Source organism: Malus sylvestris, chromosome 7 (assembly GCF_916048215.2).
Source record: "Malus sylvestris chromosome 7, drMalSylv7.2, whole genome shotgun sequence".
Taxonomy (NCBI): domain Eukaryota; kingdom Viridiplantae; phylum Streptophyta; class Magnoliopsida; order Rosales; family Rosaceae; genus Malus; species Malus sylvestris.
This window is the reverse complement of record NC_062266.1, coordinates 34046920-34061434: the sequence shown is the minus strand read 5'-3', so window position 1 is coordinate 34061434 and position 14515 is coordinate 34046920. Positions and strand designations below refer to the sequence as shown.

Here is a 14515-nt window from a genome sequence, read left to right as displayed (position 1 = left end):
ACGATGGAATTGATCGCGAAGACAAAGAACACATTAATCCTCCTGCAGAGGACCATAAGGAGGAGAAGGGCGTTTCAGATGGAATTTTTCGCGGTTGGGAAAGGCTTATCGGGTGCTCTGAAGCTGCTGAAAGAGCGAGGAAGCCTTGAAGTAAAACATGATACGGATGCAGTTCGGATGACTGATGAATTAGGTCGGCCTATGACGCAAAAGGAAGCGTATAACAGACTTTCGCACGCATTCCACAGGAAGGGGCCTGGCAAAAGGAAGCAAGAAAAGTGCAGGAAGCAATTCGAGAAGGAACAGAAACTGAAGCAGATGAGTAGTTCAGACACGCCATTACAGTCCATGGAGACAGTGAGGGAAGCTCAAGCTCAGTTGCGAAAACCCTACCTTGTCCTCAGCGGTCACGTTCATCCGGGTCAGACAAGCGATCCAGCGAGCGGATTTGCCACCGTCGAACAGTTTTGATCTTCCAAGGGGCTTGCCTCTCATTCCCGGTGAAAGAAGGCGCAAATCTGACCCTGAAAGTTCAGGGAAACAAAAAAGCGTAACACTTGAACTTCAAGCTCTTTTGTTTCTTGTTTTAATGAACTTAGTTTCCCCTATAAGAACTGTGAATAAATTTAACTTTCGAGATTTAAAGAAGTTTAGAGAAAATTTTCAAGTTCTGCTGTTGATTGTTTGACAGTAGTTTCAGTTTCTTGCACTTCAAGAAAAAGAAATTGATTCATCACTGATAGAATTAGAACAGAACAACCAATAAAAATTGGAAGAACGAAAAAGGGTACCAACAAGAAAATTTTACAAGATATAAACAGGTGGTTCATTTTTCACAAGTTTCTTTCTATGAACTCCCAGATTCTCTCTTCCATGTAAATCCGATCCCTATGACGCCGTGGCATGTGGCGTTCGTCTGGAAAAATTAATAGCTCGTAAGTCTTTCCAGCCGCAACAAGTGCATTGACAAGCCTGGCAGTATGCCTGAAATGAACATTTTCATCGATCATGCCATGGACAAGTAACAACTTTCCTTTCATCTTGTGCACATGGTGCATGACGGAGCTAGACTCGTATCCTTCCTCGTTCTCAGAAGGCAGTCCCATGTATTTCTCGGTATAGAATGTGTCATACCCGTCCCATGCTGTAACAGGGGCACCGGACACTGCACACCGGAAGACATCAGGAAACCTGGCAAGAGTCATAGCTGAAAGATATCCGCCATAGCTCCAACCATACAATCCAATGTGACCTGCTCGTGCTAACCCTTTTTCTATAAGCCAGTCGGCTCCAGTCAGCTGGTCGTCGGCATCAACCTGACCACAATTGTATTTTAAAGAACCTTCGAACTTCAGCCCACGCCGAGCAGTTCCTCTATTATCTAACTGTAAACATGAAAAATTGACAGTTAGAATAAAATTTAGAAAAAATAGAAAACCCGGAATGGTAAAGTTTTCACGGACGGATACCCACCTTCCATACTAAGATGCCTCTGCTTCTGAGAAACTGCGCTTTCATGTCAACTGTATTAATCCAAGAATCAGAGACGAGCTGCACACTCGGTCCACCATACACGCTGATCAAAGTTTTGTAAGGAGGAGGTCCAAATCTTGTTTCATCAGGCTTGTATAGAGCTGCATACAATGTTGTTCCATCATTAGCCTGCAAATGAACTAACTCCGGTGGCTCAAGTTGAAGCTTTTTGAATCTTGGAACCGTTAATGACGGCTCATACAGAGGCATAATATAGCTTCCATCGTGCAAGGAGCACAGTATAACTTTAGGGGGAGAATCAAGGGAGTCATGTATATCAACAAAGTTCTTCATATGATGATCAAGCACCACCGCATGCTTCCCCTTGCTACAAGTCAACCTCACTGGAGCTTGCAAGGGTTGGTTTCCATCCGTGAGTAGCTTAGCACAATAAAGGTGTGATTCTAAAGGCCCGTCTAAGGTTCCAGTAAAGTAAACAAGTCCGGCAGCTTCATTTACCCCAGCAATCTGCTCAACCATCCAGTCACCTTCGGTGATAGGTCCTAAACATGTTCCATTGGCATCATGCAAATAAAGATGTTTAAATCCTGTTTTCTCGCTCGCCCAGATAAATCCCCCCGAAAATTTAGTTATTCCTCGGTCCAGAGGTGTGAAGCAGTCATGTAAGCTAACCCATGTTCCTTGTTCTTCTACCAATAAAACTGTTCGCTTCCCAGTTTTAATATCGAATTTAAGGATCTTTAGTCTGCTGTGTGACCTGTTCATAACCTGAGCTATTAAAGTATCTCCATGCATCCAATTTACTCTTGCCAGATATTCGTCCTCACTATCTGGTTGACCTGTTCCCCCACACAGAAGATCCATCCAAGTAATAGGGCCTCCAGCAGAAGAAACCACGCCTAGGCGAACTTTGACATTTGAAGCTCCCGCAAAGGGATAGGCATGATCTTCTTGAGCTTCTGAACCAACAGAGCTTTTACCTTGATGCATGATTCTGAAAAGCGGAATCTCAGAAGAATCAACTTCTGTGAATGCAATGAATTTGCTGTCTAGAGACCACCAGTACCCATTCTTGCGGTCCATTTCTTCCTGTAATGAGTAAAATTCAGAGAATCTAAGAATAGTTTTAACTAAACCTCCTGAGAAATTTCTAAAGAAAAAAAATTTAATCTAAATAAAAATAGGTTAGTACATGAACTTCTCACCTGAGCTATATATTCAGCAAGGCCATGCGTCTGCAACACAAAAAAGACCAGATTCACATCAACAAAATGATCAGAAATTTGACTACCTTAAGAATTTACTTTGTCTTTGTCTTAAAATTTTCGACAGAGGAAAAGTCATAAGGATGTTATCTTAAGCTCCTATCACTAAAACAGTACTCATTGTAACAGAAATATTTTAGAGTAGTACTAATATTACTAAAGTGGCTCGGTTAATCCAGACCTACGTTTACCGGTATAGCAAACTTACCAAAACATCTCCTCTGGCACCATACGTTAACTGTATAGATTCATTGTATAACAAATTAAGAACGTGCAACTCGCAATCTCTTACATAACCGAGCATTGTACCATCTGGTGACAGATGTGGATCAATAATTGGTGAACCTGATGTCCTCGGAAGATTAAGCTCGGCATTTGAACTAGAAAGATCCTGGAAATAAATCTGTACATAAAGCAAGGACCATATCATCAGTGAGAACTCAATCTGTAAAAATTAAAATACAATTATGTACATGTATATGGATGTTTGATTGCACCCAGGGATTAAAGAACACACCCCAGCTGGCAATGGCACCATGATTGCTTTCCTTTTCGAGCTTGTCTTCACCCATTCATACCGTGTCACTCCCAACCCGCGCTCCCTCAACCTCTCTCTCCTCAACTTTTCCTCCGGTGATATATTACTCTCGTCAAGTCCGCCATCAGGGGGACTGAAACACAACTCTTGCTTGCCAGTTTTGAGATCGAAAGCAAATACCTTTCGATTCAATGTGTGATCAGGACTGAACAAATAAGTTATAATAGTATCATCGGGACTGAAACTGATTGAAGTGGGAGCAATGTATCCCGGCAACGGGTATTGCACAATCTCTTCAAGTGGGAAAAGAACACAGTCATCAAGACTTTGTGTCAAATTAGGGTCGGTCACAGGCATGTCGAAAGTAAATGATCTCGAACGCTTTAAATTCTTCTTCTTATGATCCTCATCAACTGGTTGCATTACAAATAGTATCGGTACTGATTGAACAATCACAGGAGATCAATCTAACCACCAAAAAGTAGCCATCAATTAAAATCCATTTAATCAACAAAAATTACAAAAGCAATCAATCAAAACAAAAATTCCTCACCAATCAAACCCACAATTAGCAATTCAAAATCAAAATCCCAAACCCATTAATAAAAATTTAATCCTTTTACTTCAACACAACTTTCTCATCAATTAAAGCAAAATTAAGATTAAAACATGTAATTAATTACAAACTATTACCTTCTAAGAAATCCCAATAACCAGCTCCTTGTTGTCACTGCAGGAGAGCATCCACTGGATCCGATCAAATGCTACCACACTGCACCTCCACCCAACAAAGACAAACAAAAAAAGAAAAATAATTTATCAATCAATGAAAAAAATGAAATCAAATAAACAATAAAAAGTGAAGAACTTGAAATAAATGGTGGAGCAGAACCTGTGAAAATGATCGGCCATGAAAGCTCGGAAGCAATAAAAAGTTGTGGGGTTTTGGATTCCTGGGAAAAACGAGAGAATCGTTTTGGAATTCCCAGAAAGTTCGATTCTTTGGAATCACTGAATCGATTTGTTTCTTCAGAGAGAGAGAGAGAGAGAGAGAGAGAGATGTGGAGATGTGAGCACTATGTGCGTTGAAAATGTTAATTAGGAAACCACGGTTGAAGAAGGCTGTGATGTTTCTATCTTGTTTTGCTTAATCATGCTTAATCAATTTTTATTAACAACCAATTAACAACAAATAGATCTGGTTTACCTTTTGGAAACTTTAACGAAAAACCACATTTTTACATTAAAAAATCAATCATGATATTATTTACTTTACCCTTTATTTTGTTCTTATTGTTAAAACTCAAAGTTTTTAAGTTATTTTCGTTAGTACTCCTTTATTTTTTTGGGTACGGTGCATGCGCTATGTTGATGAAGAACAAAAAACACACACGATTTAGAAAAATTCATGGCTATGTCATAGTTACGGGGATAGTAGAAAAATTTGTCGCTATCTCTCTGTTATGTGATACTATTAATCTAAATGTATGGTGCAGACAACCGTGATATATTTTTCGTGCATATAAAGTATGATATGTATACCTTATAACGTGAATGGAGTGTTAAAATCATGTGGCGGAATGACAAAAAAGATTTAAGTAAAGTGTATTACGAAGTCTTTAATATCATCCTGCTACATACTAATCACTTCGCTACATAAATGTGAATGGAGTGCCAAAATCCTATTGCAAAATATTCTTGTCAATCACGAGATTCGAACCTAAAACTTTTTATTTACAAATAAATAAAACTACTATTAGATCGTAATTTAAGTGGCAAGAAGAAAGCGATCACAGCCAAAAGAACTTACCATTGGTTTTTTTGACTAATTGGTTAATTAAGATTGGTGTTATAGTTTGTATTAGGTGTAACAATTCCGGACTAAAACAACTCGAAACTTGTATAAACATGGAATCGATAGATACAAGGTCAACATTGTTTGTCTGCATTCTGTTTTGGGGTGAGAAGTATGAGTTATTGTATTATTATATTTTCCGAACCTAATTACCACCTACTTTTGTAATGTTTCTTTTTGTGAATCATGAATGAACTAATATCTTTTAATTTTTAAGGGTTATTTTGTCTAAAAAAGAGGATGCTTGTACGAGTTGACGCACTGCTCTAACCAATTTGTTTAACCTCTCAATTCGAAGCTCACATACGTTTTTGTGTGTGCACATTTATGGTAGCTCCCATTTCCATTAGGTTCCTTGAGTCTTCCTCAACCAACTCCTTTTTCTGGTGTTTAGCTGTCTTTAGATGACAACAACAGACAAGGACTCTCAACTCCTTCACATATATGGTTAGTAAACTAAACGCGAGAATGTTAAGGACAGTCGCTCTTGTGCACATCTGACTATGTCACTCCGGGTGTTTATAAAAGTTCAAACTAAGAGCATACTTCTTCAACTTATTAGCTATGCTTATGCTTGAAGTAATAAGAACAATCAATTTCGCATCGAAGGACCGTACATAACTCTACGAAAAATCTTATCACAGAACATTTGATGTAGGAGAAACATTACAAAGGGAGAACAGAAAACAAAAAGGATCCAAACGACAACGTGACTGCACATATATGAACAGACTACACTTATCTTTGCCAGCCCTAGATTTGAAGAACCAGTTGAGACATTGAGGATGGAATGACTGCAACTCGAGGAATGACTTAATTCGTCAGCAGTTCTTCGCAACTTCATCTTAAACTCGAGGTTTCTATCTTGGCACATGAGCATTTTTCATGTAATACTCTCACATTTCTGAATCCTCGACTTCAGAAGTCATCACAAAGCTAGGAAACGCTAATGTTATATCTCTGCAAAATGGTAAGAAAAAGAACGGAAATAAGAAACACGTAGAGGTAGTGACAGTAAAAAACGTGTTCCTAAACGATGTAGATAACTTTTACAATTCAAACCCGAGTTTTGTATCTAATGACTGACAAACTTCAAGTTAATTATGTTGCCTACTTTAAGTACGGGAGAGTCATATTCTTTATCATATTCGGATGCTTCGACACAAATTCCTTCCACTCTTCTTCATCAATCTGCCCATCACCTTTCTTATCTGCATCACTATATGTCTGCGGAAAAAAAAAGACAAAGAACTTAAGAACATTCAGCTAACTGAACGAAGAAGAGTATGGGTCACAATATGTATATGAATTCGCACCTTATCCACAATCATTTCAATGACATCATCCGAGAGTACCAGATCAGATTCGTGCAAAAGTGCCACCACCATCTCCTTCAACTGTCATGGAATATTATTACCTTGGTTATGAGAGGAGATTTTCATGTAGAGAGATCAAACTGTAAGAGAAGGAGATAAAAACAAAGAAGTTTGTAAGAAACCGACCTCCTCTCGCTCAATGTACCCTGTTTGTCTCAGATCATACAGTCTAAAAGCAACTGCAAAACAATTCCCACAGTAACTTAGCAAATGACAACACATATACATTTTAGTAATATGTCTTCAATTTTATTTCTTTTTCCAGATAGATAAAATTGAAGATAATCTTGCAGAAGATTGCAGTTTGATGTGTAGGGGATAAGGGTAATGTTCTTACATGAAATTTTGTCTTCTACAGGTGCATCGGGGTGAAAGACACCTAATGATCGAACAAATTCTCCAAACTCAATAACCCCATTGCGCTTGACATCAAATAAGTCAAAAATCTACATGAACACCCAAAGTTTAATGTGTTGTAGATAAAGAACAATTACCAGCGTTTACTTACTAATAAACACACACGAGATTTTCCACACGTAAAATGAACATCAGTCTCCCTCCCCATATTGCCCCATCATCACACTCCTTGTAGCATGAATGAACTAAAATAATCTCAGAGAATAGAGAAGAGGAATCGGCATCACACACCCTGTCTGCAAAAAGATTCCTTTGATTTTTGTTCCTGAAGAGCGCGAGCTGAAATTCTTCCTGCTCAAAAAAGATAGATGACAGAATATTACCATTCGGTTGAACATACAACAACAACAACAACAACAAAGCCTTTTCCCACTAAGTGGGGTCGGCTATATGAATCCTAGAACGCCATTGCGCTCGGTTTTGTGTCATGTCCTCCGTTAGAACCAAGTACTCTAAGTCTTTTCTTAGAGTCTCTTCCAAAGTTTTCCTAGGTCTTCCTCTACCCCTTTGGCCCTGAACCTCTGTCCCGTAGTCACATCTTCGAACCGGAGCGTCAGTAGGCCTTCTTTGCACATGTCCAAATCACCGGAACCGATTTTCTCTCATCTTTCCTTCAATTTCGGCCACTCCTACTTTACCTCGAATATCCTCATTTCCAATCTTATCATTTCTTGTGTGCTCACACATCCCACGAAGCATCCTCGTCTCCGCCACACCCATTTTGTGTACGTGTTGATGCTTCACCGCCCAACATTCTGTGCCATACAACATCGCTGGCCTTATTGCCGTCCTATAAATTTTCCCTTGAGCTTCAGTGGCCTACGACGGTCACACAACCCGCCGGATGCACTCTTACACTTCATCTATCCAACTTCTATTCTATGGTTGAGATCTCTCTCTAATTCTCCGTTCTCTTGCACGATATATCCTAGGTAGCGAAAACGGTCGCTTTTTGTGATCTTCGCTAGATTGCTCCGATCATTAGTGTGGATAAGTATATAAATGGATATAGATAGGAAAGCAAACACAAGATGTACGTGGTTCACCCAGATTGGCTACGTCCACGGAATAGAGGAGTTCTCATTAATTGTGAAGGGTTTACACAAGTACATAGGTTCAAGCTTTCCTTTAGTGAGTACAGGTGAATGATTTAGTACAAATGACATTAGGAAATATTGTGGGAGAATGATCTCGTAATCACGAAACTTCTAAGTATCGGAATGTGGTATCGTCTTGACTTGCCTTATCTGTCTCATAGGTAGATGTGGCATCTTCTCTGGAAGTACTCTTCCTCCATCCAGGGGTGGTATCTTTAACTGGTGGAGATGCACAAGGTAATGTATCAATTTCACTTGAAGCTTACTTGTAGTTTCAGGCTTGGTCAAGCGCGATACAAACCATGTAGTAGGAGTCCCTCAAGTTGCCGAGCTAGGGGATTTGCTGAAAGAGGTGACAGACAAGGTAAGCAATCAGAGCTCCGGCTGATTGTTCACATTCTCCCTATCTTGCAGGCAGCATGAAGGATAAAGAGAAGAAAAATGAGAAGAGATGATATGGGATACTTTTGCTTTTGAAGAAGTAACTTTCCACAGACTTATTCTTGAACTGAGCTGGAGGGTTTTCTGGTTTCCTCCAGAGTATAAGGCCGACTGAAGAATTTGAGGGTCAAAACAAGTCCATCAAATCTAGAGTACGTTCGACCCTACTGATATGGGATACTTTTGCTTTGACAGAGTAATGGATGTATCGGCACGTGTGCTGTTACGCTTGTCTCCACATGCTTCCTTGTATCCTTCTCACTTGCCCTATCTGTTCCTCAGGCAGATGCGGTATCTTCCCTGGAAGCATAAGATGTTGAAGATGAGTACTCGAGAGCAATGCCAGGTAAGTAAGTTCCAGGCAGTCAGTTCCTGGCTGGAAGCTTGATTCCAAGTGCTGACTGATTGCTCTCTTTCTCCTTGTCTTGCAGGTAAGAACAAGGCCAAAGGAAAAGACAGGGAAAAAGCATGATATGGGATACTCTTGCTTTTAACCCTGATGATATGAGATATTCTTGCTCTAGTATAACTTGTTTGCAGAGGTATTATCGGGGGGAAAGAAAGCTGAATATTTCGAAAGGCTTCGTTGAGAGTGCCCTCTCATATATGAGGAAGGGTTGAGCATTTTTGCAGGTCTGTCTGTCCGTTGGGGATGGAGGTTGACATATATAGGAGTCTCCTTAACAACAAGTAGTAATGCTATTCCTTTACCCTGTCAGAGCACTTTGAAAAAGTGGTCTGTGGTATGTGGAAAGCTGATGTTGCGTGTGAAGATTACAGACAGCTTTATCCAAGGAGATCCGGCTCTTGTGGTTGGGAAAGTGTTGCCTCTTCGGTTTTCAAACAAGCAATCCTATCAGGGATCTGGCTCTCGAGATTCGGAGAACGATGTCTCTTCGATTTTTGAGAAAGTAATCATGTTGGGAGTCTGGCTCTCGAGATTCGGAGGGCGGTGCCTCTTCGATTTTGGAGCAAGCAATCTTGTTGGGAGTGTTTTCTCGAATGTGAGTAAAGGTTGGGCATGTTTGCTAGTCTACCTTGCCACGAAGCACAGAGGTTGACACACAGGGACTTTCCAATTATCCAGCAATGGTACTGTTTCTTTACCCTCTCTTCGATTTTTGAGAAAGTAGTCATGTTGGGAGTCTGGCTCTCGAGATTCGGAGGACGGTGCCTCTTCGATTTTGGAGCAAGCAATCTTGTTGGGAGTGTTTTCTCGAATGTGAGTAAAGGTTGGGCATGTTTGCTAGTCTACCTTGCCACGAAGCACAGAGGTTGACACACAAAGACTTTCCAATTATCCAGCAGTGATACTGTTCCTTTACCCTTGTGGGTAATAATATGGGGTAGCTAGACCTTCAAAATTTATGTGTCTAAACTTTGTTAGTGCTGTTTCTTTGCTATTCTTTTACCCGTCTTGGTCAGAGCGATGTAGTGGAAGCTGCAAGCTTCACGTGCTCAACTTTGGCAGAGAACTTTGGCAAAGTTATCTGTGATACACATGAACTACTATTGCGTGTGGGAAGTGGGTGATTGAACAGTAAGACTCATGTGCTTTCTACTTCACCAGAAGTCTTCGACAGAATGCCCATAATTTCCGCAAAGCTGAGTGTGCGTGTGACAGGTGCTGCCAAGGCTGGAAAAGTAGGTGCCTCTTCGATTTCTGAGATCGGCCCTCGTGGTCTCTGAGCAGCCCAACTTTTGAGAAAGCAAGCGCCTCTTCGATTTCTGAGATCGGCCTTCGTGGTCTTTGAGCAGCCCAACTTTTGAGAAAGCAGACGCCTCTTCGATTTCTGAGATCGACCCTCGTGGTCTCTGAGCAGCCCAGCTTTTGAGAAAGCAAACGCCTCTTCGATTTCTGAAGCTCCGTCGAGTGCAGATTTTTATAGGGGCTGGCATTAAGTTCCAAAGCACACTTGAATCTCCACCAGTAGAAGCTCCATTCTTACACTTCTAAGATCTTGATTTGTTCGACCTCTTCTCTCTTCAACACCTTTGAAAATGTCTGGCCCCTCCGACCGTCGTTTTGACTTGAACCTTGTTGAAGAGGCAGCCCCGCCTTCTCCAGACAACATATGGCGCCCATCCTTCGTCTCCCCTACTGGTCCTCTTACCGTTGGGGATTCCGTTATGAAGAATGATATGACCGCTGCGGTGGTGGCCAGGAACCTTCTCACTCCCAAAGATAACAGACTACTTTCCAAACGATCTGATGAGTTAGCTGTTAAGGATTCTCTGGCTCTCAGTGTTCAGTGTGCAGGTTCTGTGTCTAATATGGCCCAACGCCTATTTGCTCGAACCCGCCAAGTTGAATCATTGGCGGCTGAAGTGATGAGTCTCAAACAGGAGATTAGAGGGCTCAAGCATGAGAATAAACAGTTGCACCGTCTCGCACATGACTATGCTACAAACATGAAGAGGAAGCTGGACCAGATGAAGGAATCTGATGGTCAGGTTTTACTTGATCATCAGAGATTTGTGGGTTTGTTCCAAAGGCATTTATTGCCTTCGTCTTCTGGGGCTGTACCGCGTAATGAAGCTCCAAATGATCAACCTCTGATGCCTCCTCCTTCTAGGGTTCTGTCCAGTACTAAGGCTCCGAATGATCCCCCTCCGGTGCCTTCTCTTTCTAGGGCTCTACCGACTGCTGCGACTTCTCCTAAGCAACCTTTGTGAAGGCTCTCTCTTGTTTGTTTATTTTGACTCATGTATATGTACATATTTGTAGCTTATCGGGGATATCAATAAATAAGTTTTCCTTCATTTCAACGTATTGTGTTAAATACACCAAAGCCTTCTTCGCTAAGTTCTTTGAATTTTCTTTTGTTGGAGCTTTGTGAGTGGAGCATGTAGGTTGAGGTAGTGTTCCCTTAATTTCCTAAGTGAGGAAAACTTCTCGGTTGGAGACTTGGAAAATCCAAGTCACTGAGTGGGATCGGCTACATGAATCTTAGAACGCCATTGTGCTCGGTTCTGTGTCATGTCCTTCGTTAGATCCAAGTACTCTAAGTCTTTTCTTAGAGTCTCTTCCAAAGTTTTCCTAGGTCTTCCTCTACCCCTTCGGCCCTGAACCTCTGTCCCATAGTCGCATCTTCTAATCGGAGCGTCAGTAGGCCTTCTTTGCACATGTCCAAACCACCGTAACCGATTTTCTCTCATCTTTCCTTCAATTTCGGCTACTCCTACTTTACCCCGGATATCCTCATTCCTAATCTTATCCTTTCTCGTGTGCCCACACATCCAACGAAGCATCCTCATCTCCGCTACACCCATTTTGTGTACGTGTTGATGCTTCACCGCCCAACATTCTGTGCCATACAGCATCGCCGGCCTTATTGCGGTCCTATAAAATTTTCCCTTGAGCTTCAGTGGCATACGGCGGTCACACAACACGCCGGATGCACTCTTCCACTTCATCCATCCAGCTTGTATTCTATGGTTGAGATCTCCATCTAATTCTCCGTTCTTTTGCAAGATAGATCCTAGGTAACGAAAACGATCGCTCTTTGGTATTTCTTGATCACCGATCCTCACCCCTAACTCGTTTTGGCCTCCATTTGCACTGAACTTGCACTCCATATATTCTGTCTTTGATCGGCTTAGGCGAAGACCTTTAGATTCCAACACTTCTTTCCAAAGGTTAAGCTTTGCATTTACCCCTTCCAAAGGTTGAACATAAACACCCGAAATTTTAAAGTGATTACTTATATTTGGTACCTAAAATATTTGATTGGTAAGAGAGGATATAAGTGAAGGTAAACCAATCTTGAAAGTTTTAGCAAACCTACCTTGTGGATAAGTCCGTCATCAATTATCGAACTGCTCAATTTCTTAAAAAGCTCGTACAAGGCTTCTACTTCATTCACAGTAACTGCAACTAAGAAAAATTCCATTCAAATTTACAACTCTCCATTTAGGTAACTTAATATCCAATCTCTAACGATCAGGAGACAGAATACGGGATCAATATCTTTTGCAGCATCCATGTTGATCTCAAATTATCAGTTCAGTATGAAAAAGTGATGGATGACTAAGATTGTTATCACTTCAAAAGCAGCTTTAATGGAAAAAAATGACTGATTGTTTACGAGTGGAAGTACGAAGATGTAGACGAAAAAGCTGCAGCAGAGTAGAAGGGTGAAAAAGCACGCTTACAAGGTGTTGCAGCAGCAAGAGTCGCAGGGTCCTCATAGCCAGGCGTTTTAGCTTCCTTCGAACAATAGCAGCCCATTAATAAACCAACATAATTCACTCACAGAGTTCCTGAACAATCAGCAAGACAAAACAACGGATGGCTAAGATCTTCAACTTTTCAAATATAAACAATTTAGCAGCAAATCGCAATAGAATGGCACTCGGTCAATAATATTTTATCAGACTCGAAAATGCACAACTTGTTCAAAACACTTCAAGCGCGCACACACTTCATTGCCAGTAATGTGCTTGATATTTAATGCAGATCTGACCTCCCCCGGGGGCCCTAAGCAATTAGGAATTACCTATTATTTATAGGGAACTTTAACGAAAAAGAATCTACCTATTGGAAACAAAAATATACATACGTTACATACATGAATCCAGAAGAGAGTTTTCAAATGCAAAAACAAATGTGAAAAAACGCTGCAACCCGAATAAAATAGTTATTTGTTTTTCACGGTCCAAGATATCTGTGGCGCTAACTCGAAATTTAGCAGTACTACCTTGAAATCTGAGTGCTAGTTACGCTACAAGTGATCTCAAAAGTAAAACCTTATAAAGAACAAAGTCCAGACTGTCTAACTCTTACTGTTCTTGCTGAGAAAATGTTTGAGCATTATTATCTCAGAACACAAACATCGGTTTCGTTGCTAGGGACCACATAGATTATAGCATTTTGTGAACCAATCGTCATCAAATAATTACGAAACATGGTTTAAATAGATAGTCTCTCTAGAATTAACCAACGTAAAAATCATGACATTCAGCATTGCATTAAATTGTCTTTCTCATGTCAAAAATATGCTCATCGGCATCGTGCTTTCAATTTTCATCCAGAAACTTAAACCATTCATTGACCAACATAAAAAGGTGATTGGCACGCGTGAGCGTAGCTGCTTTGACTAGAGCGGATGTGCTTCACTATGCAATCAAATTCGAATCCCCCTCTCCACAGTTTAGATTATTTTAACCTTAAAGTAGAAAAACATACGCAAAATCTAATCACTAGGAATATTCACCAGTAGCAACCAAAAAAACGGTGTTCAATTTTCCCGGATTTTCTCGGCAACCAAACAAAACCCAAATGAAAACCAACACAATTACGAACAAAAAACAAAAAACGAGCAGAACCCAGTTCCATTTACTCAACAAACGGCCCAGAAGTCGAAAAAAGCATCAATCTTGATTCAAGAACATGAAGAAAAAAAGTGATAAAAAATAAAACTTTGGACAGAAAAACGAGAGCTGACCTGCGAGGAGAGAGTGCAATTGCAAAGAGTAAATTACGTGAGGTGTTTATATTAATGCTTTTGAAGATTAACTCTTTCTGCCTGTCTCCAAATACAAATCTTTATCGTAAAACTGTAAAAAATTCCTAGTTTTCTCAGCTTCCGTCGATATGGGGCCGAGCAACTCACCCGTCTCTCTCTCCTCTCTCTCCTCTCCCTCTCTCTCTAAATTCAAGAGCTTTCCTTGTATAGTTTTCAACGTTACAATTTGCCAACTGTGGCTGCTACTTGTGAATTTATAAACGATATGAGAGAGAGAGAGGCGCCACTGGGCATATGCACGCGTCCAAATCTTTTTTTTCTTTCTTTTTTTACCTTTTTTTTTTGTTTTTTTTTTAAAGAAATTTTAACGAAAAATTCTGTGTTTACTTTAACAAAAAATCATATTTTTACACTAAAAAGTCAATCTTGGTACTATTTATTTTACCATTTATTTTGTCCTTATTATTAAAACTCAAAGTTTTCAAGTTTCTTTCATTAATTAAGGGTTTATCTAATCCCATTTTTATAATATTTGTGATCTGCATTGCTCTTTCTTGCTTACGA

General features: G+C 40.3%; 3 protein-coding genes across 8 annotated transcripts; 1 reads left to right on the top strand and 2 right to left on the bottom strand.

Annotated features, from left to right (window-relative positions):
• Positions 1-3: 3 nt before the first annotated feature.
• Positions 4-688, top strand: LOC126629159 (SART-1 family protein DOT2). Its single transcript, XM_050299082.1, is given in 2 exon segments — positions 4-468; positions 470-688. Coding segments are annotated over 2 exon segments (684 nt in total).
• Positions 689-710: 22 nt separating this feature from the next.
• LOC126629152 (uncharacterized) lies at positions 711-4411 on the bottom strand. Of its 2 annotated transcripts, none has more exons than XM_050299070.1 (7): positions 4190-4411; positions 3991-4075; positions 3277-3764; positions 2968-3162; positions 2700-2729; positions 1474-2583; positions 711-1385 (listed from the first exon to the last, which is right to left on the bottom strand). In XM_050299070.1, exons 3-7 carry the CDS (start codon positions 3718-3720, stop codon positions 834-836), a joined length of 2331 nt encoding a protein of 776 aa, XP_050155027.1. In that variant the 5' UTR covers positions 3721-3764; positions 3991-4075; positions 4190-4411; the 3' UTR covers positions 711-833. The 2 variants fall into 2 exon arrangements, with proteins under 2 accessions (XP_050155027.1, XP_050155026.1); XM_050299069.1 differs by having other exon boundaries at positions 3991-4069.
• Positions 4412-5698: 1287 nt separating this feature from the next.
• On the bottom strand, positions 5699-14190 carry LOC126629161 (calcineurin B-like protein 4). 5 transcript variants are annotated; one of them, XM_050299086.1, is made up of 10 exons: positions 13931-14190; positions 12639-12746; positions 12272-12360; positions 7177-7236; positions 6866-6974; positions 6655-6707; positions 6469-6549; positions 6267-6379; positions 6002-6112; positions 5699-5969 (listed from the first exon to the last, which is right to left on the bottom strand). In XM_050299086.1, exons 2-9 carry the CDS (start codon positions 12712-12714, stop codon positions 6049-6051), a joined length of 645 nt encoding a protein of 214 aa, XP_050155043.1. In that variant the 5' UTR covers positions 12715-12746; positions 13931-14190; the 3' UTR covers positions 5699-5969; positions 6002-6048. The 5 variants fall into 5 exon arrangements, with proteins under 5 accessions (XP_050155043.1, XP_050155042.1, XP_050155046.1 ...); XM_050299085.1 differs by having other exon boundaries at positions 5699-6112; XM_050299089.1 differs by having other exon boundaries at positions 5699-6112; positions 12272-12354.
• Between the last annotated feature and the right edge of the window lie 325 nt (positions 14191-14515).